General features: G+C 31.7%; 1 protein-coding gene across 2 annotated transcripts; it reads left to right on the plus strand.

Moving 5' to 3' along the window:
• Positions 1-1,248: 1,248 nt before the first annotated feature.
• Positions 1,249-22,574, plus strand: LOC110098886. 2 transcript variants are annotated; one of them, XM_020825832.2, is made up of 3 exons: positions 1,249-1,390; positions 1,729-1,910; positions 22,172-22,574. In XM_020825832.2, the coding sequence occupies exons 2-3, from the start codon at positions 1,729-1,731 to the stop codon at positions 22,356-22,358; spliced, it is 369 nt and encodes a 122-aa protein (XP_020681491.1). In that variant the 5' UTR covers positions 1,249-1,390; the 3' UTR covers positions 22,359-22,574. The 2 variants fall into 2 exon arrangements, with proteins under 2 accessions (XP_020681491.1, XP_020681492.1); XM_020825833.2 differs by having other exon boundaries at positions 1,266-1,416.
• The last annotated feature ends 3,543 nt before the right edge of the window (positions 22,575-26,117 follow it).

Below are 26,117 nucleotides of genomic sequence, written 5' to 3' on the forward strand. Positions count from 1 at the left end.
ATTATTTCAACTGGGCGTGTCCCCATGGGTTTTTCCCTTTTCAAGATTTTCCACGTAAAAATCTTAGTGTTCTTTCATCTTCTGTTTGTGTGCTGAATATCCGTACAACGCTAAGACAAATACTTTTAACTCTATCGCCACGTATATTCTAGCCCGCAACAATACTTATATAACAATTAAACTTCTTTGGGCTTAATTTTTTTTCTTAGTGGCAGTTTACATTCTATGAAGAGATTTATGCATAATTTGTATTATTTGATAATTCATGAAAATTTAATGATTATAAGATGAGTTGGCTCATTGATTTGGGGACTATCCAAATGCATGAAAGCAAAGAATAGGACTCCTAAGAGGATCTTTGATGTTGTAAAGAGGAAATATGATTGGCATCAACAGTATTCAAAGGTGTTCGCTTTAAAGTCAAGAAAATCATCGACCACACAGTGATGATGATAGTCTAGAAATGTTATTCCATGATTGTCGCACATTTATAGATGTCACATCTAATAATTATCTCATTTTGAGGCACAGTATTCAAATATGTACATGAACCCCAACCAAAAGTATTATTAAAAAAAAAAAGCCACCAAATAGACTCATTATTTGTTGTTATTTTTATTTATTTTTAATTTATGCCCAGTCTATCTAGGGTTGTAAATGAGCTAAGCTAGAGTAACCTAGATGCTTTTTTGTGTTCCATTTGTTTGGATCCTATAGTTGTTCAAAAATAGTTCGTATTCAAATTTACTTGACAATAACATGTTCATGTTTTGTTTATTTTAATGTTGATGAGCTCGATGAGTTTGTGTTTGACTTGAATCTAACTTGGGCAGAAAAGAGCCTTTCAATTCAATCGACTTAGGAATGAGAGACCTTATTGTTGTGATAAAAAATATACCAACGAACAACAAAATTTACGAAAATAAATTAAATATCATTTTTTAGGTCAAATCAGGTTCACGTATCAACCTGAACTCGATCCACCAATTAAAATGCAAAATTCCAAAATAAAATACGACCGTTTTATTAAACAAGTCAACCTGAACCCAAATTTTTTTATCCAGACTCAGATTGGATTGTCTGGTTGGCTCATCTATTGAAACCCTAATCTCCACTCCATCACACCAAATATTATAATATATATTTCTATATTTAATTAATTATTAATTATTATTATTATTTATTTATATTCATATTATATCAAATTCAGCAAAATATTATTTCATAAACCCTAGATTAACCAAATTACTGAAACACCCCTGGCATTCAACGAAGATAGAAAACCTCCAGCGCCAAGCGTCCCTTCTCCGTCGGCTTTTACTTCTCTTTCTCTCGTAGAAGAATCCGATCACTTAGATTCTCCATTTGTTTCTGCGAGGATTGTGGAGAGGTAATAATCGCAGGCTTGTTCCATAGGCAAGTCCCATCTTTAATTATTCTTGGGTTCTTTCTTCAGCATTTGTTCTAATCTAGGGTTTTTGCGAAAATATTCTCGATGATCTCATCTCCCACTCTTCTATTTCATTTTATTTATTCTTCTTAGCATATTTGGTCATCATTGTTGCCGAGCTTGTTCGCTTTTCTTTGCGGATCTGCTACGATAATTGCGTGATTGTGCCATGCCAATCTGTACCTATGTGCTTGGATCCGTTGCCACGTTTATGTTATCCCGTGGTTTTAATCTTCGCGTAATGAGATTCAAGTGTTTAAATTTGGAATTTTGAGCAGATGGCATCGAAGCTCCATCAGCTGCAGACTAAAGCTGTGCAAGCTTCACAATTTGTTGCTAAGCACGGAACTTCCTACTATAAGCAATTGCTGGAGCAGAATAAGCAATATATTGTCCAGCCACCAACAGTTGAGAAATGTCAGGAGCTTTCAAAGCAGCTGCTTTACACTAGGCTGGCAAGGTTAGTTTTCTAAAGGGACATTTCCCTCTTCTTATGTCGATTCGTCTTTTTTTTCTTCATTTTAGCATTGGCTTTACCTTCGCGTTTTGTACTGTTTTTTTTTAAAGCTTTATTTAAGTAGTTTTTTTTTTTAATTTAAATGAGAAACGAAATCCCTTAAAAACTTTTAGCATTCTGTTCCTCTTTGATTTGTTTGCAAATATAAATGTTATATGTACCATATGCATCTATGGAATTTCCTGCAGATACAATTACAACGTAAATCTTGAAGCTTTTTCCAAAGGATAGGCAACAGCAATCTTTACCTCAATGTAAAAGCTTTCATATCAAACTAAGGTATACAATAAGAAAATATTAATTTTTTTAGTGAAAGTTAGGATGAATAGCTAAAATCTACATATTAACTAGTTATTGATTCATCTGGGACAGAAAATAGTTCATCATTCATTATCATAATCATTACAACAGCTGAATCAATAGATGCACTTGCTTCCTTGATTCACACATTAGCATGCCAATGAACTTAAAACATATGATGTGAAGAATCTAAAAATCGTCCTTCCATGTATGATTAGCTTGTCAAGCTAACATCTTTGAGTCAATCGAGTGCATTTTTTTTGTTTTGATATCTATATCAATTTGAAATCAATGTCCTTGTTGAACCGTCACTTAACAAATCCAAAAGCAATCCCTCACCCAAATGATAAATGTGGTCATTAGAAGATCATCATCAGATGCACCCAAATACTGCAAGCTTCCTCTAAACTCAAATGAACATGCTCCAGGACTCCTTCACCTCGATGATGGGCATAAATATTGAAGAATCATAATTGGAGAGCTCACCAATGCTATTAATTGCTCTTAAGCTTAAAAGAAGAATATACTATATGGAAGATTTTCTTTCCTCAATGTTGGTACAATTATCATTAATTTATAACCATTTGATTAGTAGCATCGTCTACACCTTTAAATACCATAACCCCAAAATACACACAACCTGAAGGTGGTCCGAATATAGCATAAAGTCTCCTTCCAAAATATAAAATTTTCTCTAAAACTCATCACTCTAAATTCTTGATGTTGGGTTCGATCGTTGTAGATAGGTGAGGTTTATCAAGGTTTCTGGTGAAATTATTTTCATTCACATACAAATCCAAAGCCCAAATTAGATGAAAGTCTCCAAGACTCCATCTCTTGAAGATGGACACAGCCAAAGATTAATCTCAACTAACTGGATAATTTTTGACCTCCATATTCCTTATAAAGAAGTTAACGCCCCACTTTAAATACAATTGTACTGCCTTTCATCCAAAGGCCTAAGAACAAATGATGTAGAGTGAAGGCATGATTCAATTTGATTTCAAACCCACCTATATTTAAAACCAAATCAAACTGCCATTATGACAAACCAAGCCAATCCAATCGGAGTTGTTCAGTTTCATTGCAATTACTTTTTTGGTTTAAGAAAAGAAATATTTAGGAATTGTTTTTTAGGGTTTTGGTTCAGTTTAGGTTATTTTAGTTTGGTTTTAAAGGGTTTTTAATGGTTTGGTTGGAGGCTAACTTGACATTTTGTTCTACATTGATGAATCATTGAAGCATCAATAAGGTTTTATAGAAGTAAATCAGCGAAGGGTTATGGTTCCAATTGAGTGAAGTTAACGGTTGTTTGGTAATAGAGTTTAAGAATTGGATTTATCTTTATATATTTTGTTTAATCATTTCAATTTGGTTTATTTTGAACATACAAAAGTTAAAACCCAAGCAAACCTAAATAAGTCAATATAGACAAAATAAAAACCAAACCGAATCTATCAATTTATCAGGTTTTGTGCATATTTTTGGATTTATCATTTTTTGCGCAGCCTTAGTTGTGTAAAAACTCCTCCATTTCAAATCCAAATCCGTCACAATATGTATAACATCAAGCAAAAATTAATTCAACACAAATACATGCACAAGTGCACGTAAGTTATCTAATGGTGTTGATATAAATATGAAGTTAAATGTGCAAGCAATGTATAAGAGGATATAAGAGGATGATTAAGTAGTTATATATATGAGAGTGATGTAAAATATAAGAACAATAGTACATGTCCACTCAAACAAGATTATCACAAAGCCGTGTGAATACAACATATACAATTGTTATAAGTATAACTACTAGTAAAAGAGGATAACTAAGAGTATGCTAATTGATTTTTATGTGGTTTGGCTCTGATTTTTTATAGTCAATCCCTAGTACGTCTCTTTTGGAAAATCACTATACTCCTTCCTTTGCACATTAGCGGAGAAATCATTACAACTTCCTACTTTCTTCCATACTTGGTGAGCATAATAAATCTCTTATTTTCTTATGAGCTAGGATGAACCGCTTCTTGATTGTTGACAAGGGAATCATTCCACAACCTCCATAGATTATGGCGGGGTGACAACAAAAGGATTTAGAAGTGAAAGTTGAATTACTATCTTTCAAAGGGAAGATCCAGAACACAAAACTATACCACATGGATATAATTATGAAGCACTCTTCACTTTTCTAAATGTCCATCTTGAAAGCAAAACATGAGGGGTATTTATTGAGAGAAAGCCCTAGTAAGCCATAGATGTATAAGTATGTGGTTCCCCAAAATCATATCTTTTGGGCAACTAGTCATTCTGAAAATTGGCTCTTACATGCCAGTTATAGTCACTGCGGGCCCCATCAAGATATTGATTGGAGCACGTAAAAAACATAAGAGCTATGCATACAAACTCTAATAGTTTATATATTCTTATTAAGGGAATTGATTGTTTAAATTTCATTGTGAAGTTTTGTCACGACACGGCCCGGAAGCTCGATCTAACGAGGTGGGTACGAAAAGTCGGACGAAAAAAAAAATTTCTTAAACAATATACTACTTCATTTGCTAAAGAGCCACTAAACACAAAATATAAATTACCTGTTGATATCTGCACGTCGTCTTCTTAAACATGTTCTTCTCTTTCAGCCATTTCTTTCTTAAGAACTTACATGAAACATTTAAACTCGTGGGTTGAGTTTACTAAGTAAACTCAGTGGGTATTTAATTAAAACAATTAATATGCATAAAGATATGTGGATTATATCTTTTCTTAATCTTAATTCTTTCATTTCATTGATTTATACTTCTTTGGATGTTTTTATTTAAAACAATTTAAAACATTCGTTATATTTAGTATTTCATTTATATTTCCTTTTCCCATTTGATTTGCACAGGAGCACCATCTCAAACTACCCAAAGGTACAACATTTTCCATTTGATTTCCTTTTCCATTTCCATAGCATTTTCCTTTTTCTTTTTCGTGCACGAGTACGGCGTCCCCAGCCAATACCATCAGGGGGTGAACTCCTGTCATTTTCAATACATTTTCCTTTATTCTCTTTTCTCTTCTTTTCTCATTTTCATCTGTATTGTTACCATTGCATACAACATATCTATATATATCTCTATAAATATTACTTATCATTTGCATATATGAATCATATACATATGTATGTTTTCTTTCTAAACTTTTACTTTCTATTTCTTTGATATACTCATTACATATCTTTTTTCTTTTTCATAATTGTACTCATACATGTCATTGCTTATTTCAGGAAATCATTTCAAACAGTAGCAGAAATCATAAGTCTAACGATTTCATATATACTTCTTTCTAAATGAAAATAGAATTGAAATAAAGAAATTTAAACTTTTATAAATACCCACTTTGAAAATTTCAGGCCTTTGAAACCTTGAATCAATTTTCCTCCCTGTTGAATCCTCGTTGTTTTCAATTCTTACGACTTGATCTCCCCCATCCTGAAACCCTAAAATTCAAACAATAACCTTCATATAAATATAATTTTTTTTTTACTTCCATAACAAAATATAATAAAAAATTATATAAGGAGAATTCCACTTACAAATGGCAACTTCTCAAACTCCCAAGATCCTTTCTCCCCCAAATTCCTTTGTCTCTTCGCTTCAATCTCTTCCTTATTCTCTGTGAATATTATTATTCGCGTTTAAGTGAAGAAATCTACGAAATGTATAAGAAAAGAGAGAAAGAAATTCAACCAACCTTCTTCCCTTAATCCTTCTCGTCCGTTTCTCTCGTTCTTCAAATCTCTCCCAAAATAATACTCTGATAACGATAAGAATGAAAATGAATTATTATTTCCTATCATTGAAAACAATCGTGTGCTAAATTTGGAAAAATGAAACTCACTTTGATCCCTCACACGAACGCTCCGTCGCTCGCCCTTCTCTGTTTCGCGCGAAAGAGCCTGTAGGACCCTCTGTTGGGTCGCGGCTAAAAATAGAAGGCTGGCCGGTTCGGTTGAACCGGCCAAGCCTAAACCGGTTATTACAAGTTTTTCATTTAGCTAAAGACCATCGTGCGTCTTTTACAATAAAATATTACTTTGCCATAAAATCATTTTATCTGTTTCATAGTGATGTTTGAGGTCCTTCTAAGGTCAAAACACTGTTTGGTAAAAAAATGGTTTGTAATTTTTATTGAGACTACATGAGATTATGTTGCGTTTATTTTTTTGATGAGAAGTCCTGAGGTTGAGTAAATTTTTTTTTTTTGCTTAGGATTGAAGATCAACTTCAAACTAAAATTGATATTTTTAGAAATGAAAACAGAATTGAGTATTTTAACCGATGCGTAGAAACATTTCTATTGAAAAAATGGGTTTTGACCAAACAAAATGTCGGGATACCCAATAACGAATAGCATAGCCGAAAGAAAAAAATGAGCACTTTTTTTTTCTTTAAGTTGCTCATGCCATTATATCTTTGTTGAATGTTTCAAAATACTTAAATACCACTGGAGAAATACTTTATTGACTGCTTGTTGTTTACTTAATAGATGCTATCGATAGTTCTGAAATTTAAAACACGTTCACAAATGCTCAAAAATTATTTTCTTATATATTTTTATATCTCGGATCACAGCTGATTTTACTCTTAAAGGTTGTGGTTACATCTGTTGTGTGCACACTTAACAAAACTTGACCCTAAAGCTGAAAAATTTGGTTGCTCTTCTATACTTCCAATAAAAATGGTAAAAATACTATAATCTTATAATAAAAAGATGTTCTAAAGTATGGATGTTAGCTTTATTGAAGATTAATCTTTCTTTTAAAGAAATTCTATTCAATGGGAGAACGTGGTAGTGGAAAATAATTTTTTGGAAATTTTAGCAATTTCATCTATTAATTTTGACATCAATAATAATATGAAAACTAGTACTATAAAGACACCTACCATTATATTGCTTTATCAAAAGCAGGGAGAGAAGTACTACAAGTGGATTATCATTCTCAGTCAGAACTTGAGGTTTATCTATGAAAGAAATTTTCCAGAAGTACTACTGCTCCAATTGTGTCTCCAATTGTTTCTCAAATAGATGTCCAATTTGATTCACTAAGGGATAATTTTACTTAAAAAAAGAAAAGAAAAAAAAGGGATGATTTTACTTTCTTAGGATAACATTTCTTCCACACCCACTCTATCTTATGATTTTGATATTTCTATTGCATTTATAAATGAATCTCAAACATGTAGCAAACATCCCATTACAAAGTAGTTATTCTATGAAAATTTATCAAATAGCTAAAGCATTTGTGTATAAAATATCTAACTTATTTATTTTAAGAATTATTCAGGAAGCAATAGAGGATCTAAATTGAAATTTAGCTGTGATGGAAGAAATGAATGCTTTAGAAAAAACGCATGGAATATTGTTATTCTACCTAAAAACAAGAAGATAGTTGGAAGTAAATGACTAAATGTGTATTCATAGTAAAACGAAGATGATTTTATTGAAATTAGAACTTGAAAAAATGGAGGTCAAATTTGATATCAAAGAGACCTTGGAAAGCTAAAGTATTTCCTTGTCATGGAGTTTGCCTGATCCAAGAAAGGCATTTTTATCATCCAATGCAAGTATATCCTTTATTTGCTCAAAGAAATAGGGATGAATTGTAAAGCCATAGAAACTCCAACTGAGCCCAATTTAAATTAAAGCTAGCCACTGAAATTAAAATAGTGGATCTTTGATTGCTATCAAAGATTACTTGAGAAGGTAATCTATGTAGCCCATACTCGTTCAGAAATAGCTCAGGTTGTAAGTATGGTAAGCTAGTTTATGCATTCACTTGTATTCATTCATTTTGAACATGTGTTCTATATCTTGAGATATCTCAAAAGGACTTCACGAAAATAACTCTTGTTTCAAAATAAAGGCCATCTCTAGGTAGAAACCTTCACAAGTGTTAATTGAGTAGGAGACATCAATTATAGAATATTTACCTCCGGATATTTTTCCTTTTAAGGAGTTAACCTGATTGCTGCTTGGAGAAGCAAAAAGTGTTGTTGCTTGAAATAGTGCTAAAGTCAAATTTTAATTTGTTACACATGGTTCTTGTGAAGTGTTATAGATAATGAATTAAAAAAAAAAAGTTTTTCTCCCCAATACCGTTAAAGCCTGTTGTAACAATAAAGCTGCAATCTTTATAACATATAACACTATTTTACACGACATAAAAAAAATCTAGAATTTGCCAAACATTGTATTAATTAAAAAATTTACAATGGTGTGATATGTATGGTCTACATACTCACATCAGATCAAATTATTGATATTCTCATCAAAGTCAATTATGTTGCATGCAAATCAATAAAGCAGTTCACAAAATAACATGTTTTAACATGTTTAAATAACTTGAGCTATGCTATTAAACTAACTCTGTTATAATCACATACTTCGAAAATCAGACAACCTAAAGTAAGCACTCAAGCTTGAATCCCAATATTTTTACATGCCTTAATTATTTGCCTTCTCATGCTAGCTCGCTATATCAATAACCATTCTCTTTAAATAGATGCTTTTATGGCTCATCAAGTATTATCCACCACGAGTCCATTCAACAAAGTGGAGCTATTTGGGAGTTATCACTTGTGAATCTTGCTCAGCTATAATAGAAAATATTAAAAACCTATGAGAGCCACAAACTAGGTGAACCATTGTTTTTAACTACCAACTATGTGCTATTTGTTGGGATAAATCTACATATTTATACTGACCAGTAACCTGCTCAATGAACATGAGAGGAATAACAAATAGATTATGCCAAATAGAATACACAAAAAATTACATGATTTGGATAAAATAATGACCATCCACTGAATAGGATAGAGGAACTTATTTATTTATTATCAAGAAGCCTCATGTGTACGAGAGAAATTACACTATTTCCTATACTCAAGTACTTTCATCTCACTATAATTGAAGAATCAAACCTCTCAGGCCAAATAAATATGGTGATTTTCTAATTTTCTTTTGTTTTATATATATGCCAACTATTTGGGATTGCTTTATGAATCCTTATTATCTTTTCATTATTGTTGAGTTTTACATGGGGTGCTAAACCCATTCTTTGCAAATCATTTGAACAGCTTCTATCCATATTGCTTATGTAGATTTTTTTTCTTCCTAATACTTTGCTGCTAATTTTGTCTACTTGTTTAATATGTGCATTTTCTATTTTTCATCATACATGCCAAAACTACTTCAAATATCTAATCCTTAATGGATACTATTCTATCTGTTCTTGTAATAATATAGTCATTAGTTTGATTATTTATCCATCTTTGTATTCTCATACCTATGAAGCTCAGCTTGGTTGTCAACGACTTTTTTATACTGTCGAACATTCAAAACCATATGCATAGCACATCTAATTGAAGTTTTATAAAATTTATCTTAAAATATCCATAATATCCCCTTATAGCATACTACTCCAAACTCCAATGACACTTTTCCATTTTAACCACCAAGCATTAATTCTAAAATTTTATTCTCATATATATTTTCATTATTTTATATTATACATCCAATGTACTCAAACCCATCAGACCTTTCTTACGTTATCTTCATTAAATATTGATTGATAATGCTACCAAAATTGTATTATCATGTACTTAGTCTTTGTTTCACTAATTCTAAGCCCTTCTATATTCTCTATATTTTCTCCATTGTATTTTCTTTTTCCCTTATTTCAACAATCGACTCTCTTATTAGAACATTGTCATTTGCCAAAAGCATATGCTAATTCCATTAATATTGAATAGCTTTTATAAGCCTCTTCATAACCAATGCAAAAAAAGTAGCTAAATTTCACTCTTGTTGCAATACTACCATAAATGGAAACTATTTGATCACTATTTTATTTCTTTTAATACTAATATGAGCTCCATCATATATATAGGCCAAATTTTAAGAAGCAGCAGCTTATATATTGAATTTAGAAGTAGGAGCATGATCACATGAAAATTTTAAAACAAGCAAACAAGTCAAACTGTTTAGCGCATTCAAAGAATGCGCAACCGCTAAGATTTAAATATTTAGAAACAATATCATTTATAAAAAGTTTAATAAATTAATATTTATAAATATTAATTTAATTAATAATTACCTCAAATCTCAATTTTCCTTTTCCTTATTGAATTCTTGCCTTGTTGAATTCTTGAAGAATCGAACTCCTACAATATATATTTATAAGTATTGTGATTATTTCAAATATATAAAAAATGAAATATAAAATTAAAAAATTATGTAAATATTATAAAAAAATAATTTAAAAACCCTTTTCTACTCTCTCTCTCTCTTCCCTCTCTCTTTCCCTTTTCATAAAAAGCATGACAGATAAAAAAATTAAAAAACGTGTCAACATTCCTCCACATATCACAGATATAATTGGAGCAATTGCATAGGGATGATTGAAGTGATTATTGCAAGAAATTTATATCATTTATTATGGTGGAATTTATTGTAACATAGTACAAAATTTTCCAAAAAAAAAGTACAAAATTTTCCTGTATGTTCAGTTAAAATAGCTTAACGATTAATAATTTTTTAAAATGATGATTAAAAAATTTTAAATTTAACATAAAGAAAAGTTTAACAAAGGAACCTGATCAAACAACTTTAAACAAAATAATGCGAGTGAAATTGATCTACAAATAAAAATAGATAGACATAAATTTTAACTTTAACATAAATAAAATTTCAACAGAAAAAAATAAGAAAATAATAACTTTACCATAAAAAAATTTCTACAATTTTAACATAAAATTTTTCTATAACTTTCCCATGATAAAATCTATAACAAAATCACTATAACTTTAACATAAAAAAATTTTTACATAACAAAATCAAACTTCAAAAAAAAAAAAAAAAAAAAAAAAACTAACATTCCTTCTCAAATCGGAGGCTTTCAATTTCTCTGAACCGCATTTGCCTCACTACGACACCCTTTTTATAAACCTTTACCCGCCTTCAGCCTTCTCGTCCAACCACCTCAATTAATTCATCCCGCACTGAAATCTATGCAATTTCACGGGATAAGCGGATCTTGTCCCCGCAACGGACAAAAATTTTCGGAAAAAATGTGCTAGCCAGCCAGCGGAGCAGATAGAATGCTCCATCCTAATTGGCGCATTCTTTGAATGCGCCATCCTAATTGGCGCATTCTTTGAATGTGCTAAACGGTTTGGCTTGTTTGCTCTTTTTAAAATTTTCGTGTGATCATGCTTCTACTTCTAAATTCAATATATCAGCTGCTGCTTCGAAGACATGCCCCCATATATACCCATATATGTATATATATATACATATATATATATATGTATATATGTATATATATATATATATATAGATATATATATAAACTTGAGCATATTGACATACATTTTTTCTTTAATTCCAATCAAATCAATTAATTTGTTACTTGATAATATGCCTTCTCGAGATCAATATAATTTATATAAAAATTATTTCTTTTTTCTTATTACTTTACATTAACTATCTAACACAATAAACACTTTCATAGTGGATCTTTTTGGCATGAGTAAAATATGAATTTAATTTTTCTGTCTATGTTTTTTGATTCTCTACTTTAATTTCATAACATGACTAATACTTATAATTATTTTATAGTCATCACAATTTTTAATAATTTTTTTTTTATTTTTAAATATTACTTTCAACATATTGCATCTTCTATCACTTGGCCTCTTTTGTCTTAAAATTCCATTACAAAGACTTTTAACCTAACCACTATGATATTTCTTTAACTTCCCAAATCTCAATAGTTATCTTATATGAATATAAAACTTTTCCTTTATACATCATTTATAATGCTAACTTTATGATGCAAGATGTCTTAGGGTCTATGGTTGTTTGATGCAAATCTAGGATACGAAGTAAATGATTTGGTCTAGGAGAATATTGATAATAAACTATTCTCCAAACTCATTAAACCAAAGATATACAAAAATGTATGTGTCAAAATAAGTTACTAGTAATTTTTCGAGACTTTTAGAGGATTCCATATGGTGTAGAAGGTTTGATAATCAAACCCAAATTTCTACAAAGGCCAATGCATGAAATACAAGCAAGCAAATATGGAGGATGAAAATGTAGAATTGCCAATTCAAGTTCCCATAATGATGGGGGTGGACAAACAAGGAGATATTAAGTTTAGATCCAAGGAATATTCGAATCTCCACATAAATAGAGGATATCAAGAAGCAATCCAAAAATTTAATGAAATCTTCTAAAAAGAATGGGGGTGTCCAGTAAGAGAGGTGGGAATGAAAGAGTAGCAAGATAACCCTCCAGAATTCACTGTATGGAAATCTCCCTCTCTTTTGTGGCCACCTATACTGGGAAGAGAATATTTCTTTGGAATACTATCTTGGTATTTTCTATTAATATTTAAATAAATTGTGGTGAGTCAAGTATCAAACATTTTAATTCTTGCTTTACTTCGAAGTGTTGATGGTATTTATAACTTGCACAAATTGCACAAATCTTTTCATTTTTTCATTTTGATTTGGTTCATTCATTTGTGGAGATATTTACCCAACATCAAACATTTTTGCAAAATCTCTAATAGAGGTACAAGTAATCAGTTTTGAAAAAAATTTATTTTCAAACTTTTTTAGAGTTGAATTTATCTGATTTAGAACGGATTAAGTATTAACTTGTATGAGTATCTTAGTTTCAATATAGACTTGAGTTTGATCTACACTTATGCTTTAAGAAGTTTTTCCATCCAAAGAGATGAAAGCTAGGGGAACAAATGGAATTAGATATCCCATTAATCTTAGGCCATAATGATGGATGCTTGGCACTCCACTTATCAACCGATTTAGATAAGGACTTACCTTATCAAATAGCTTATCTTCATTTAGATAAGTTGCTTTAGTTTTTGGATTTTGGTTTTATTTATTTTGTTTATCATTTTGGCTATAAATTAGCCCTTTGTACTTTGTCGTTTGAATCCCCAATGAATTGAATTTTTCCTTCAACTCATCTAGCCTTTCCTTTCTTCTCCTATACTTGTTTTCCATTTCCTTCCCTGTTGGTTTCCATTTCCAAGCGCATTAGGGGCTTGCCTCTTTTCCTTTTCCCTCTTTCTGCTTCTGTCTAAAGGTTGCGCTAGAGCTAGGGAAAACCATTCTGCTATTATAGCCGCCAACTGCAGCCATTAAGGAAGAACTGGGAATTGTAGCTGTTATTTGCTTGCTAAACTAGTTTAAGAGTGTATTTATTCATTTTATGCGTTATTCACTATCATGGCCCTAAAAATAGAGAAGATCGAAGACAACAAACACACAAGGAGAAGGTCAGTTATCTATTATTGGTAATCCTAACTTTCTAAACTTCTAAAAGCAAATCCCATGCGCGTGCTTGGTTCAATGTTTCATCCAACACAAACTCTTTTGGGCCATTCACATAATAATCTTTATCACATGACAATCTTTCTTTGATTATAATCATTTTTCGTTTGAGTATCCAAAATTTACTCAAAAAATTTTGTATTGTGATCTCCTCCATTTGGATGGCTATATATGCCTATCTCAGTGGATTTTGGATCATGATCACTCACACAAGAATAAATTTGCATTCATAAAGTTTTATTTAAAACAAGAATTCATTTCTTTTAATTAGTACTAAAAAATACATGAAAATCATTCCAATGGTAATTTAATTATCACCCAAATAGAAATTTCATTTAGAAATTTAGGACCAATAAAAACTACATGATGATTGGAACTCACACTGCTATTGAAAGAGCCACATTGTACTAAATATGAAATTAATCAATCCCAACAAAATCAACCACTAATATTGGATAGTAAAAATAGAGATAAGGAAGAATTCAACAAATAAGAATCCATGTCACACAACAGTAAAAGAGATGGCTTTCCTTAAAAATTTTCTATCAGCACTTGCACCACGCTCGAAGAATTCACATCCATTGAGTACATTAGTTGGAGATTTGAAATTTTGTTAGACTTTTTTTAGCATGCTTCAATATTCCTATTTATAATCACAAAGGGCTTAAGTTGGTAGTCTTGTTATCAGAACCACAAGTCCTGATTCCAGCAATTCTCATAAATGCTATATTATGATAATCACAAGCTAGAAAAGGATCACACATAAAAGGAAATAGAGGATCTTCAATAAGTCTAATTCAGTAATCCTAAGCTTTGGCACATGTGGAAATATGGTTTCAAATTTGCAACAATAATTCAACAACCACAAGGCATGGCAAATCAACGGTCATAGAATTCAGAGACTTCGACAGCAGTTCATTATGCTATAATGCAAAAATTGTGAGTCCCAGTTTTCAGTTACTGTGCCAATTTGCCATAGGAACTACAAAAGTCGGTGATCACCAAAAAGGCAAAAACATTAGATAAGTATATTACGTCTACTAAAGGAAACCAAATTGGAGCAGGAATGGAAGCAAGGACTGAAGGAAACTGGATAGGAGCAAGAGTAGGAATTAGCTGCTATGGTGGAGAACTAAATAAAGATCTAATTAAAAAAAAAAAGAAAATAAAGATCTAATTAGTGAAACACTGGTGAACCAATGGTTACTGCAGGGAACCAATAGTGGGAATTAAACCAAAGAGCCAATAGCGAATTGGACTGGACTAACATAGTTAGAGAACGCAAATAGGGATCATCATTATAGGCATGCTTTCACCCAAAATATCTAATATAAAATTAGTAAAATTATTCAAATAAAATCAACTAAAGTAATATCGAAACTCAAAGTTTTTTGATTTGCATCAATTTACTTCACTTTTTTGGATATATCTATAATATATGCCATTATTTTATTTATTATATTCTTTCAAAAAAATATTAACAATTTTTTAAAGAAAACATTTTCATCTTTAACTAAGATTTGTTTCTAAAGTACATCTTAATTGATTAAATTTTCTAAATCTTCCGATTCTTTGCTATTTTATATAGTTTCATTTTATGCCAAATCTATTATACAAATTATTTTAAGGTGTAGTTTTTGCTCTGCTCTTTATATCCTTTGCAAAACTCTTAATTGTCTTATAATTATTGTTACGTCTAATAATATTTATCTTTTACTATGCCTTAAAAGCACATTTTTTTTCTTTTATAGTTTTTTTTTTTTAACTTCTTGCTTCGTCATCAAATCTCATTACTAATATATATTTCCAAACTATCCTAGAGCTTCTACTAATCTTCTTAAATGGAACCAAACATCTTATTTCATATCAGCTTTGACCCAACTAATGAATTCTAATTTACTTCCCTTAGCAACATATCTTCAAAATTTACAATTTTTCATATTTCAAATTCCATCATTTTATCCTATGATGGTTCTTTTTCTTGATTGTTGTCATTATACTTTTAAGATAGAGTCAAGTTTTCTCCTAGATTGACTTTATAGGAAACTTTGCTAACATCTTGTAGAAATACATGGCCGCTCAAGTTGATAATAATTACATAGACCCAAATCATACAATATCTCTTGTGAGATGCTCCTCAAAGTTCAGAACACACGTCTTCTATCTCTTCCCCCCCCTTTTTTTTTCTATTTCTCTACAGCAGTTGATTGCAATATTCAAGGACACTTGCTTTTCCTCTTATATTTCTAGGTATTTATTAAGGAGATGAAAATTAAAATTAAAATATTGTTCTAATTTTAATTTCCAGCTCCATAATAGCATAATTTGTAAAATTTTTTTGAACTTATTCTTGTTGAAGAAAATCAATCCCAAAACCATTTGTTTTCAATTTTGTACCTGTCCTGGCAACAACAATATATCCCATGCAATGCTGTTCACCAAATCAATGTAGCAGTCTCATTAACAAATTTGGGGCAATCTTTACATAATCATCCTTCTCTGCTTCCAGAACTAGATAAAAACATATTGGATATGCTTTTCTACCTAGCTTGTTTTCTAATACAACTTATCCTTCAATTTTCTTTTAGATTAGCACCCCATCGAGAAAATTAGTGGTTTTTATTTAGTAGGCTGACCACTTTTACGGGCTATATGGTAAGTTTTTCTGCTTGTTTGGCCTTTTTTCTCATGATAAAAGTCTGAGTATATCACATTGGCCTTTTGCTAGGATATTTGATTTATATCTTGCAAATGCTTGTGTTTCCTGGCGATATATTCAAATCTGAGATCATCATTCCATAAATTCGCTCTCAAGAAGTGTTGGTGGGCAAAATTTTTTCTGCATAGCTTTTCCCATTTTTCCCCCAACATTGTATAACCTTTACAATTCGTCTTTTTTTTTTTTTGAAGTCCTCTTTTATTCCATTTAATATATATATATAGTCCATTTAATATATATGCTGTTGATTATTACTTGTTTTCTTTGTTCCATGATTCATCCTTTTTTGGCATATCATTATTACGATGAAATTTGTGTGTTGACTTTTCTGAGTTTTAATTGACATTTTTATATAACTGGCAGAGGCTGGGTATTGGCTGCTACTTTTCCTTCTTTAGAAATGGAATTTTCATCTTCAAAAAAATTTTTTGGTCCCTCGATATATGTAGCTTTCTGTTAAAATTTTCTTGAACCTTTTTCAGGCTCTATTATGGTCTTCTAGGAAAAAAAGAGGTTATATTAAGTGCATGGGTTCATTTCAATGGGGAGGGGTTAATCTAGGAATCTTACTCTTAAATTGCCAAGCTATTATTTTATAGATGGAAACTTAAAATTGTTCGATTCTTTCTTATCGCTTGCTAGAAATCACGATCAATTATTAGCTAGGCCAAGTGTGATTATGACAATGTAGCTATGTAACACTCTAAAAGGCATTACTTATTTTTTGTATTTTTGCATGCTTGCTTGCTTGATATCTTTGAAATGTTAAGGGAAGAAAAATATTAATTTGCATGCCAATATTTATTCTGTATTTTGAATTATTAACGTGGATTAATTTTGTTTAAATTTGGACCAAGAAATGGCATAAATGCAGATGGAGAATACCTTTTATTGATGTTTATGAGTTATAAGGTTTGAAATTTTAATAATGAAGGTGATAGGTATGACAAATTATACCTTGGAATTGCAGTCTCCTTCATGATTTGTTTCTTTGTTCTGTGGTAAATTTGTGATGTATGTGGTGCAGGAAGATTTATGCCATGTCCTTGCCTATGCATATATTTTAGATGTTTCACAATAATATGTATTAGTAAAGCAGGCAAGGCCTCCTTTGAGGGGGGACGAAGTATTTATTCAAGGCCTTGCTTCCCTTTACGTGATTATTATTCTTGAAGACATTGTCCTTGAGACCCTTTTTGCTTTTGTTTCTGGCGTATGAAATCTGAAAGCAGAAGGCACGCATACATGCCTCTCTCTCTCTCTCTCTCTCTCTCTCTCTCTATATATATATATATATATATATATATATATATATATATGATGGCTACGAGTCTATTTTGTCTGATTCCTATAGTTTGTATTGGTATTTGATTGTTCGTCAAATCCAACCCACCCACCTTTTATTTGAGTACTAAGTAAGTGAAGTAATTATGAATAGCAGATTGAGTAGTTTCAAGCATTTCGGTTGAAGAAAATAATCTTTGCTTTATCTTTCTCAAGCAAACGTGTGAATTCATCTCCGATGGACATGAGGTTTCCTTCTATGCAAGGGAAGAGCACACTGGTAATGACTTTGGCATAGTATCATGGTTCAAATCATCCATTTCCCGCATAGTTATGCCTTTTTTATTCAGCACAAGTTCGGGCATACAAGGAAAATTAATGGAATTTATAGATATTATGATTCATAGCAAGATAAATATTTTATGTATTTAAGAAACTAAATGGGTTGGAGAGAAGGCTAAAGAGATTGATAGTTTAGAGTTTAAACTATGATATTCATGTAGGAGTTGTACTAGAAATGAGGTAGGTGTGATTATAGATAAGAGTTTGAAGGATAATATAGTAAAAATTAATAGAAATGAAGATAGAGTTATAACTTTAAATATTATTATTTTTTGTTTAATAACTTTAAATATTGTTGTTAGTGCTAAGATTATTAATATCTTAAGTGCTTATGCTCCTTAAGTAGATTTTGATATGTGTTCAAAATTAAAATTTTGGAATGACCTAAAAGAAATACAAAAGATACCTCTTGAAAAAAGTGTTTTTATTGAAGGAGATTTAAATGGATATGTTGGTAGAGAGGTAGAAGTTTTTAAAAGCATTTATGGTGGTTATGAATTTGATTATGATTTCATATTGCTAACACCTTATTTATGAAAAGAGAGGAGCATCTCATCTCTTATAAGAATGAATATAGCAAAACTTAGATTGATTATTTTCTTATAAGAAAAATAGATTGTTTTGATTGTGATAGGAAATACTTGAGTTCGCAAGCAAACCTAGCAAGAATTGATAAAAAACAACGGAAATAATGCAAAAACTTGATAAATCAAATCCAAAATGATAGATTGTAATAATGGAATCAAAGCAAAAAACAAACACTAAGCAAGATACAATTGATCCTCAATTCGAGAGGAGGATCGTTCTCTCTCAATCTCTAGACGATGAATCTAGAGCCCAAGATCCAAAGAAAACTCAAAGAGAACAACTCAAAGCATGCATTACCCTAATCCTAATTCCTTCTTCCTACTTAAAGCATACAACTAATTAATCAAGCCCAAATTACTAATCAGCCCATGCCGCCGTCTCCTTTCCCTCCAAGGAGTTTGAATTTAAACTCTTAGTGGACCCCACTCCTCTCCCTCTCTTTATCTCCGCCCCTTCCTGGAGTAAACCCAGACCGGTTCACTAGGGGCCTGTTGTAGTGGGACCGGTCCACTAGGGACTAGTCTAACAGATTGCAAAGATTGTAAAGTTATTTTGAGTGAAAATTTATGTACACAACAACATTTATTATTAGTTTTATACTTTAATATGAAGGGGAAATATATGAAAATATAGTAAAATATTGTGTGAGGATTAGATTGGATTATTTAAATAACACTAATGAAAATATTTTTTAGAGTAATATTCAAGATCTTAAGATTTTGAATGTATATGAGTAAGCTAATGCCATGTGGAAAAAAATAGCTAATGATATTAAAGATTTTGCAAATGATGTGCTTGGAGTATCAAAAGGAAAAATTCCTAATAGTAAAAATAGTTGGTAGTAAAATCATAATGTGGAAAAAAAAAAGAAGCTTTGTTATAAAAATTAGTTTAAAGGTAAAACTCAAAAAATTGTGAAAGATATAAAGATGCCCATAAGGTGTCTAAATAAATAATATGTGATGCAAAGATAAGAAAGACGAAAGATATATACATATATATATATATATATATATACATATATATATATACATATATATATATATATACATATATACATATATATATATATTTCAGTTAGCCAAACAAAAGGATAGGAGAAATAAAGATTTAGTTCAAGTGAAGTGCATTAAGGATGAAGATCAAAAAGTGCTTTTATTAAAAGTGGATGAGATATTTTGATAAGCTTTTTAATGAAGATTGTGAGACTACGATTGACTTTGGTAATAATTTTTTTTTTATCAGCGTATTATTAAAATTGAAGTTAAAGAGGCTTTAAAGAAAATAAAGTGTGGAAATGTTGTTAGACCTAATGATATTTTAATAGAGCTGTGAAAATGCTTAGGAGATAAAAATTTTTGGCTTACGAAGCTTTTCAATATTATTTTGAAGACTAAAAAGATGCCATATTAGTAGAGGAGTGTGTTGATTCCAATTTTTAAGAATAAAGACGATGTGTAAGAGTGTGCGAATTATAGAGGAATTAAGTTAATATGTCATACTTCAAAACTTTGGGAGAGTTATTAAGCATAGGTTACGACGTGATACTAATGTTTCTCAAAATCAATTTGGAGTCATGCTGGATAGGTCTACTAAGAAAGCTATACATTTATGAGAGGTTTGATGGAGAAGTATATGGAGAATAAGGAGGATCTGAATATGATATTTATTGATTTAGAGAAAGCTTTTGATAAAAGTTCCAAGAGATGTGCTATGCAGAGTTTTAGAAAAGAAAGGAGTTAATAATGTTTATAGTCAGGTCATTAAGGATATGTATGTAGGAGCTATTACTCGTTTTCAAACACAAGGATGTTGGATAAAGTATTTTCCTATTTTAGTTGGATTACAACAACGATCAACTTTAAGCCCATGTCTTTTTGCTTTAGTCATAGTGCTCTTGCTAGACTTTTTCAGGAGGATGTACCTTGGTTTATAATTTTTGCTGATGATATTCTTCTTGTTGATAAGACTAGAGTGTAAGTTGAAGGTAAACTTAAATTATGGGTTAACCTTAAAGTGCAAAAGTATTTGTTTGAGTACATCTAAAACCGAATACATTGAGTATAATTTTAATAGTAATAGATCTAAATGGGGATGGTGATTTTGGTTGATCAAGTCATTAATAAGAGTACATATTTTAAATATTTCAGGTCTATCGCCTCGAGTGATGATGAAATTAATGGGGTTATTATTAGTAGAATTCAAGTTGGATGGTTGAAGTGGAGAAATGCATCTGGTCTTTTGTTTGATGGAAATATACCCCTCAAACTTAAGGGTAAATATTATAAGATGGTGGTGAGATCTGCAATGTTTTATGGCGTGTAGATTGTTGGCCTTAAAAGAGAAGCATACAATTAAGTTGAGTGAGAGATTGAGGATGCTCAGGTGGATGAGTGGCTTTACTTTTAGAGATAGAATGTATATGTGAGAAGGTTGGAGTTGCTCCAGTGGCAAATAAGATTAGAGACTTGCCTTAGATGATTTGGTCTCATAAAACGTCGTCCTTTTGATGACTTGGTTAGGAGAGTAAATGAATTAGATTTGGCCCGTGTTAAAAAGGTAGAGGTAGACCTAAAAAAACTTGGTTAAAAAATCTTAGAAATGACTTTTTTATTAGATTTAAATAAGAATTTGACTCTTAACCAGACATAATGGAGAAAAATGATTCATTTAGCTGACCTCACTTGGAGAGATAAGGCTTGATGTAGTTGGTATTGTACAAGTTTGGGCATATAGCCGACAATGACTGTAAAGCAGTGTTGACTTCTTATGGTGGACAAGCATGCTTCTTAGAGTTTATATGCTAAAAGTTTTATCGCAGCGTTTAATATGTTAAATTTTGTTTGTAGTTATATAATCTTGTTTTGTTTTATATGTAATGTTTTTTAAGTGCTTGTTATATGATTTAAAAAAAAAAAAAGTTTTTGGCAAAGGATTTTGGTCTTGCTTCTCACCGGAGAATTTAAAGGCCATGGGTTATGTGCACGCGACGATTGTGAAAGTGCTCAGGATATACTTAACCAGTGATTCTTTTTTTGATGGTGAGTGTGGAAACGACTTGAAGATGGACAAGATGGAGCTGAAAAGTGTGTGGTTGGTGATTTACAATATATTTGTGATGGTGTGAGTGGAGATAGTTTAGGGGGAATGATTGGAGGATGGATGCAGGCACCGGGGTAGTTTAACGTTCCGTTTGGGATGACTTTTTTACTGCTTCTTAAAACAGCTTTTTAATACAGAAATTAAAAAATTTATACTGAAAAGTTGCTTTAAGAAGCAATAAGAATGCCGTCCCAAACGAAGCCTGCTTAGGACGGCTTTCTTATTGCTTCTTAAATTAGCTTTTTAGTACAAAATTAATAATTTTTGCACTAGAAAGCTGCTTTAAGAAGCAGAAAGAAAGTCGTCCCAAACGAAGCCTAAGTCTTGATGCAAGCTTTACGACTACGCATCCGACACCCACATCCTCACTCTATTCCATTTTTATCAAATCCACCATAGCTTATCGATTTGAATCTTGAGAGAAAAAAAATGTCTTTTGATTAACTTGGCAACACTCTTTTCAGCATTCCTGGCCGCTATGAATCATTCTGGAAAGAGCTGGAGGGCGTGAAGCACATTTGGAGGAACAGGCAAGACTTGAAGGTTGAGGATCTCGGCATTGCTGCTCTGTTTGGTCTGGAATTATATGCTTGGTTCTGCGTGGGGGAGATTGCTGGAAGAGGATTCACCTTCACAGGTTACTATGTTTGAATTATTATTATGCAATTTGTATACCTGGGCTAACTATTCTTGAGAAGGATGCCAAGTTTATGATGTCATTTTTCATGCAAAATTTTGTTTGCTTTAAGATTTTGTAAACTGGCAGATCACAGCAAGACAAGACGAGCATTATTCCCAATAATTCCTGCCCTGCTACATTTATCTCTTCTTTATGAATGTTTAACTAAACTGTGTCACTTTACTATATTTTTTTTTCTTTTTGTCATTCAAAAGTTTATGCTTCTCTTTCTATCTGCGAACAATCATTTGGACATGTATCTATTTTTGCATATCTAGAATAAAAAAAAGGAGAAAATTTTAACAACATACTTTTTAAATACTAATTTTTTTATATCCCTCTTCCCTTTATTAGCAGCTTAATTTTTTTAACAAAAATAAGAAGATTGACTAGGAGTGTAAGTAAGCCAAGCCGGGCTTATCGAGCTCGTATGATAAACGAGCTTGAGTTCGAGTTATTAGCAGCTTAATTTTTTTTTAACAAAAATAAGAAGATTGACTAGGAGTGTAAGTGAGCCGAGCCAGGCTTATCGAGCTCGTATGATAAACGAGCTTGAGTTCGAGCTCAACTCGAATCGACTCGAAAGCTTATCAAGCTACTCGATATAATTATATATATTTTATTTATAATATTATTTTTTAATAATATTTGACAGTTTATTTTTTTATAATATCAAAAGAGCTCGATCTCGAGCTCGAGCTGGATTAAACGAGTCAGGCTTGATAGGGTAAATACTCGACTCGACTCGTTTACACTCCTAAGATCGACATCGAGCCTTATATATTTTACTGCTAGCTTTTTTTTGTGGACATTTTCTTTCTTGGTTGGTGAAGATGCCTCATGTATGAAAAAGATATACAAGAAGTCTTCAATAATTTATTTTGGTGGCATCCCTGACAAAGCCCCACTTGTATGAATATTCTCTAGATTGAAGATTTGTTTAAGGTTTTTCACTTAATTAAGAAGCAAAACTCTACAATTGCATTTGGTGACATTGTGGAGACAGAAGATTTAATTAAAATGATTATAAAGCAAGCTCATCATATGAAGATAATTAAGCTTATAAGATATTTAAGCACAAATAAATTGGAAAAATTTTATTTCTCTCTTCTTTTGACTTGGATTATTGAATTAACTTTTAGGATCCATCTAATAGTGATGAGATGATCATGTCTTAGAAGGAAAATTATCATATTTATTGAATTTGGCGTTTGGTAGAAGCTCGTGGCAAATTGCAAATGATTGTTTGACGTTCAGTTGGAGATGACCTAAGACCGAAAACATCATGACATTAAGGGGGGCACGTGTAAAGTCGTGTGTGCCTTTTTAAAATATCAAAATGATTAAGCAACAACAAAGTATGATATTAATTAAGAATGTTGTAATTTTTTATTTTAATAAAAATTGATGAATAAATATTTTGGTTTTTTAAAAATTTTTCGTAATGGATTACAAATCAAGAGAAATTTTCCAAATGTCAAAATAATTAAGAAATATATGTTATATTTTTTATTTCAAGAAAAATCAAAGAAAAAATATTTTGTTTTGTTTTTGTTTGTTTTTTTTTTTTTTTAAACTTTTTGTTAGGAAATTACAAATCAAGATTTAATAATGACACATTCAAGGATAAATATTAGTAATATTACTTTGCTAAGTGTTCATAATAGAGGTGTCGATTCGGGTCGATGGGTCGGGTCGATTTCGAGTTGACCCCTCTAAACTGATCAATCTGAACTTGATCTGTTTTTGCAAGCAGGTCGGCTATTTCAACCCGGACCTGACCTGCGTGGGTTACTGGTTTGACACCCAACCTAGATTTACGAGATTTGGCTAAAGAAGCATGAGCTGAGCTCTCGTTGCCAGTCGCTGCTTCCAATTTCGATTCAAAGCCGACGATGGGGAGGGGGGCTTGTTGCATATTAATTAATCACTTAATTCATAATTTTGAATTAAATTGAATTAAGAAACAAGAAAAGGACCAAAATATTCCCTCAACTCTTTGTGATGGACCAAAATGAAATATTTTTAACACCATTAACATCAAAATTAAATATTAAGAAAAAAAAAAAATGACCCTTTTCAAGGAGTTGAGTGACCACATTAGTTCCTAAAGAAAGTTGTGGATCTTTTTTAAGGAGTTGAGGAACCATTGAGTCTCAGACTCTTCAATCTTAGGGTACCGTACTCTTGGTTCCTCCACCAATGGATCAAGTTATTTTAGGCTGCAAATGGATTTATAAAATTAAATTTCACTCTGATGGTTCTATTGCGCGTTATAAAGCACGACTGGTGGCGCAAGGATATAATTAGGAATTTGGTATAGATTATACCGAGATATTTAGTCTTGTTACAAAGATGCCAATGTTCGCCTCTTTATCATTGCTACCCTTAATATAAATTGTACCATAACACAACTTGATGTTTCCAATGCATTCTTACATGGAGATTTATAAGAAATTGTATATATGAAGCAACCTACTGAATTTAAGGATCCTCAATTTCGTGATTCCGTGTTCCTTCTACGGAAGGTTATCTATGGACTTAAACAGTCACCACATAAGTGCTTTGCCAAGCTTACTTCTCACTTACAATCTCTTGGTTTTCTCCACAGTGATGCTGATCCATCTTGTTGACATATATAATCAAAATTCAGATTATATTTACTTTTTTGTGTATGTGGATGATCTTCTCTTGACATGCAATAATACCTCCCCCATTGTAGCCTTACTATCGAATCTTCAAAGACCATTTTTGCTTTTGCAATCTTGGCAACTTAAATCAATTCTTATGTATCCAAATGGTGGCTACTTCAACCGGTTTATTTCTCCATTAATCAAAATATGCTATAGAAATCCTTCTTTGGGCTGGCTTTGAGTAGTGTAAGCCTTTTATTATGCATTTCTTGCTCAAAGTTTCTACATATTAAGTTGCCAATTCCCTGTTTGACAATCCAGAATTATATAACCACTTGGTTGGGTCTTTACAGTATCTAACTATCACAAGACCTGACATCTCATTTGCCATTAACAAACTCTGACAATCAATGAATAAACCGTCGCTGCATCATTTCCAATCTCTTAAGCACTTGCTCCACTATATCCAATGCACTATACATTTAGTTTTCCCAACAATTCTAGGTTTACCTTGGCGGCATACACAGACTCTGATTGGGCAGAAGACTCCATTAATCAAAAATCTACAATCGAGTATTGGTGATACTCTCATTTCTTGGTGTGTCGAAAAGAGACCAATGGTAGCTCGCTCTTCCACTGAAGCTGAGTATCGCTCGTTAGTAACTACTGCCACTGACATCATCTAAGTTCGACGCCTCTTACAGGAATTTTGATGTCCAACCTCTCACCCTACCTCATGATATCGTGATAATGTTTCAGTCGTTTCTCTTGCTCACAAACATGTATTCCATGCCCATACAAAAACACGTAGAGGTGAATTATCATTTCATTAGAGATTACATTAAACAAAAGGCCATCACGGTTCATCACATTAATTCCTAGGATCAGATTGTAGATATATTCACTAAAGTGTTGTCTAAGGCTAGATCCTCTCTCCTTCAAGACATGCCAACGGTCTCTCCTATATCATTAGCTTATGGGGGTATGTTAACAAATACAAACGCGAATACTACGTTACCTGGAGCTAGCGCGGTAGCTATGGTCGCCACATCCTATGCTCCCACTCGAGCGGTTGTCCAGCCTGCCCGCGCAGTTGAA

This window comes from Dendrobium catenatum, unplaced genomic scaffold, assembly GCF_001605985.2.
Source record: "Dendrobium catenatum unplaced genomic scaffold, ASM160598v2 fragScaff_scaffold_1381, whole genome shotgun sequence".
NCBI classification, from domain to species: domain Eukaryota; kingdom Viridiplantae; phylum Streptophyta; class Magnoliopsida; order Asparagales; family Orchidaceae; genus Dendrobium; species Dendrobium catenatum.

Coding starts and splice junctions, on each gene's coding strand:
- LOC110098886 (XM_020825832.2), top strand. CDS start 1,729: ATGGCATCGAAGCTCCATCAGCTGCAGACTAAAGCTGTGCAAGCTTCA. Junction 1,911..22,171: donor CTTTACACTAGGCTGGCAAG/GTTAGTTTTCTA, acceptor CACTCTTTTCAG/CATTCCTGGCCGCTATGAAT.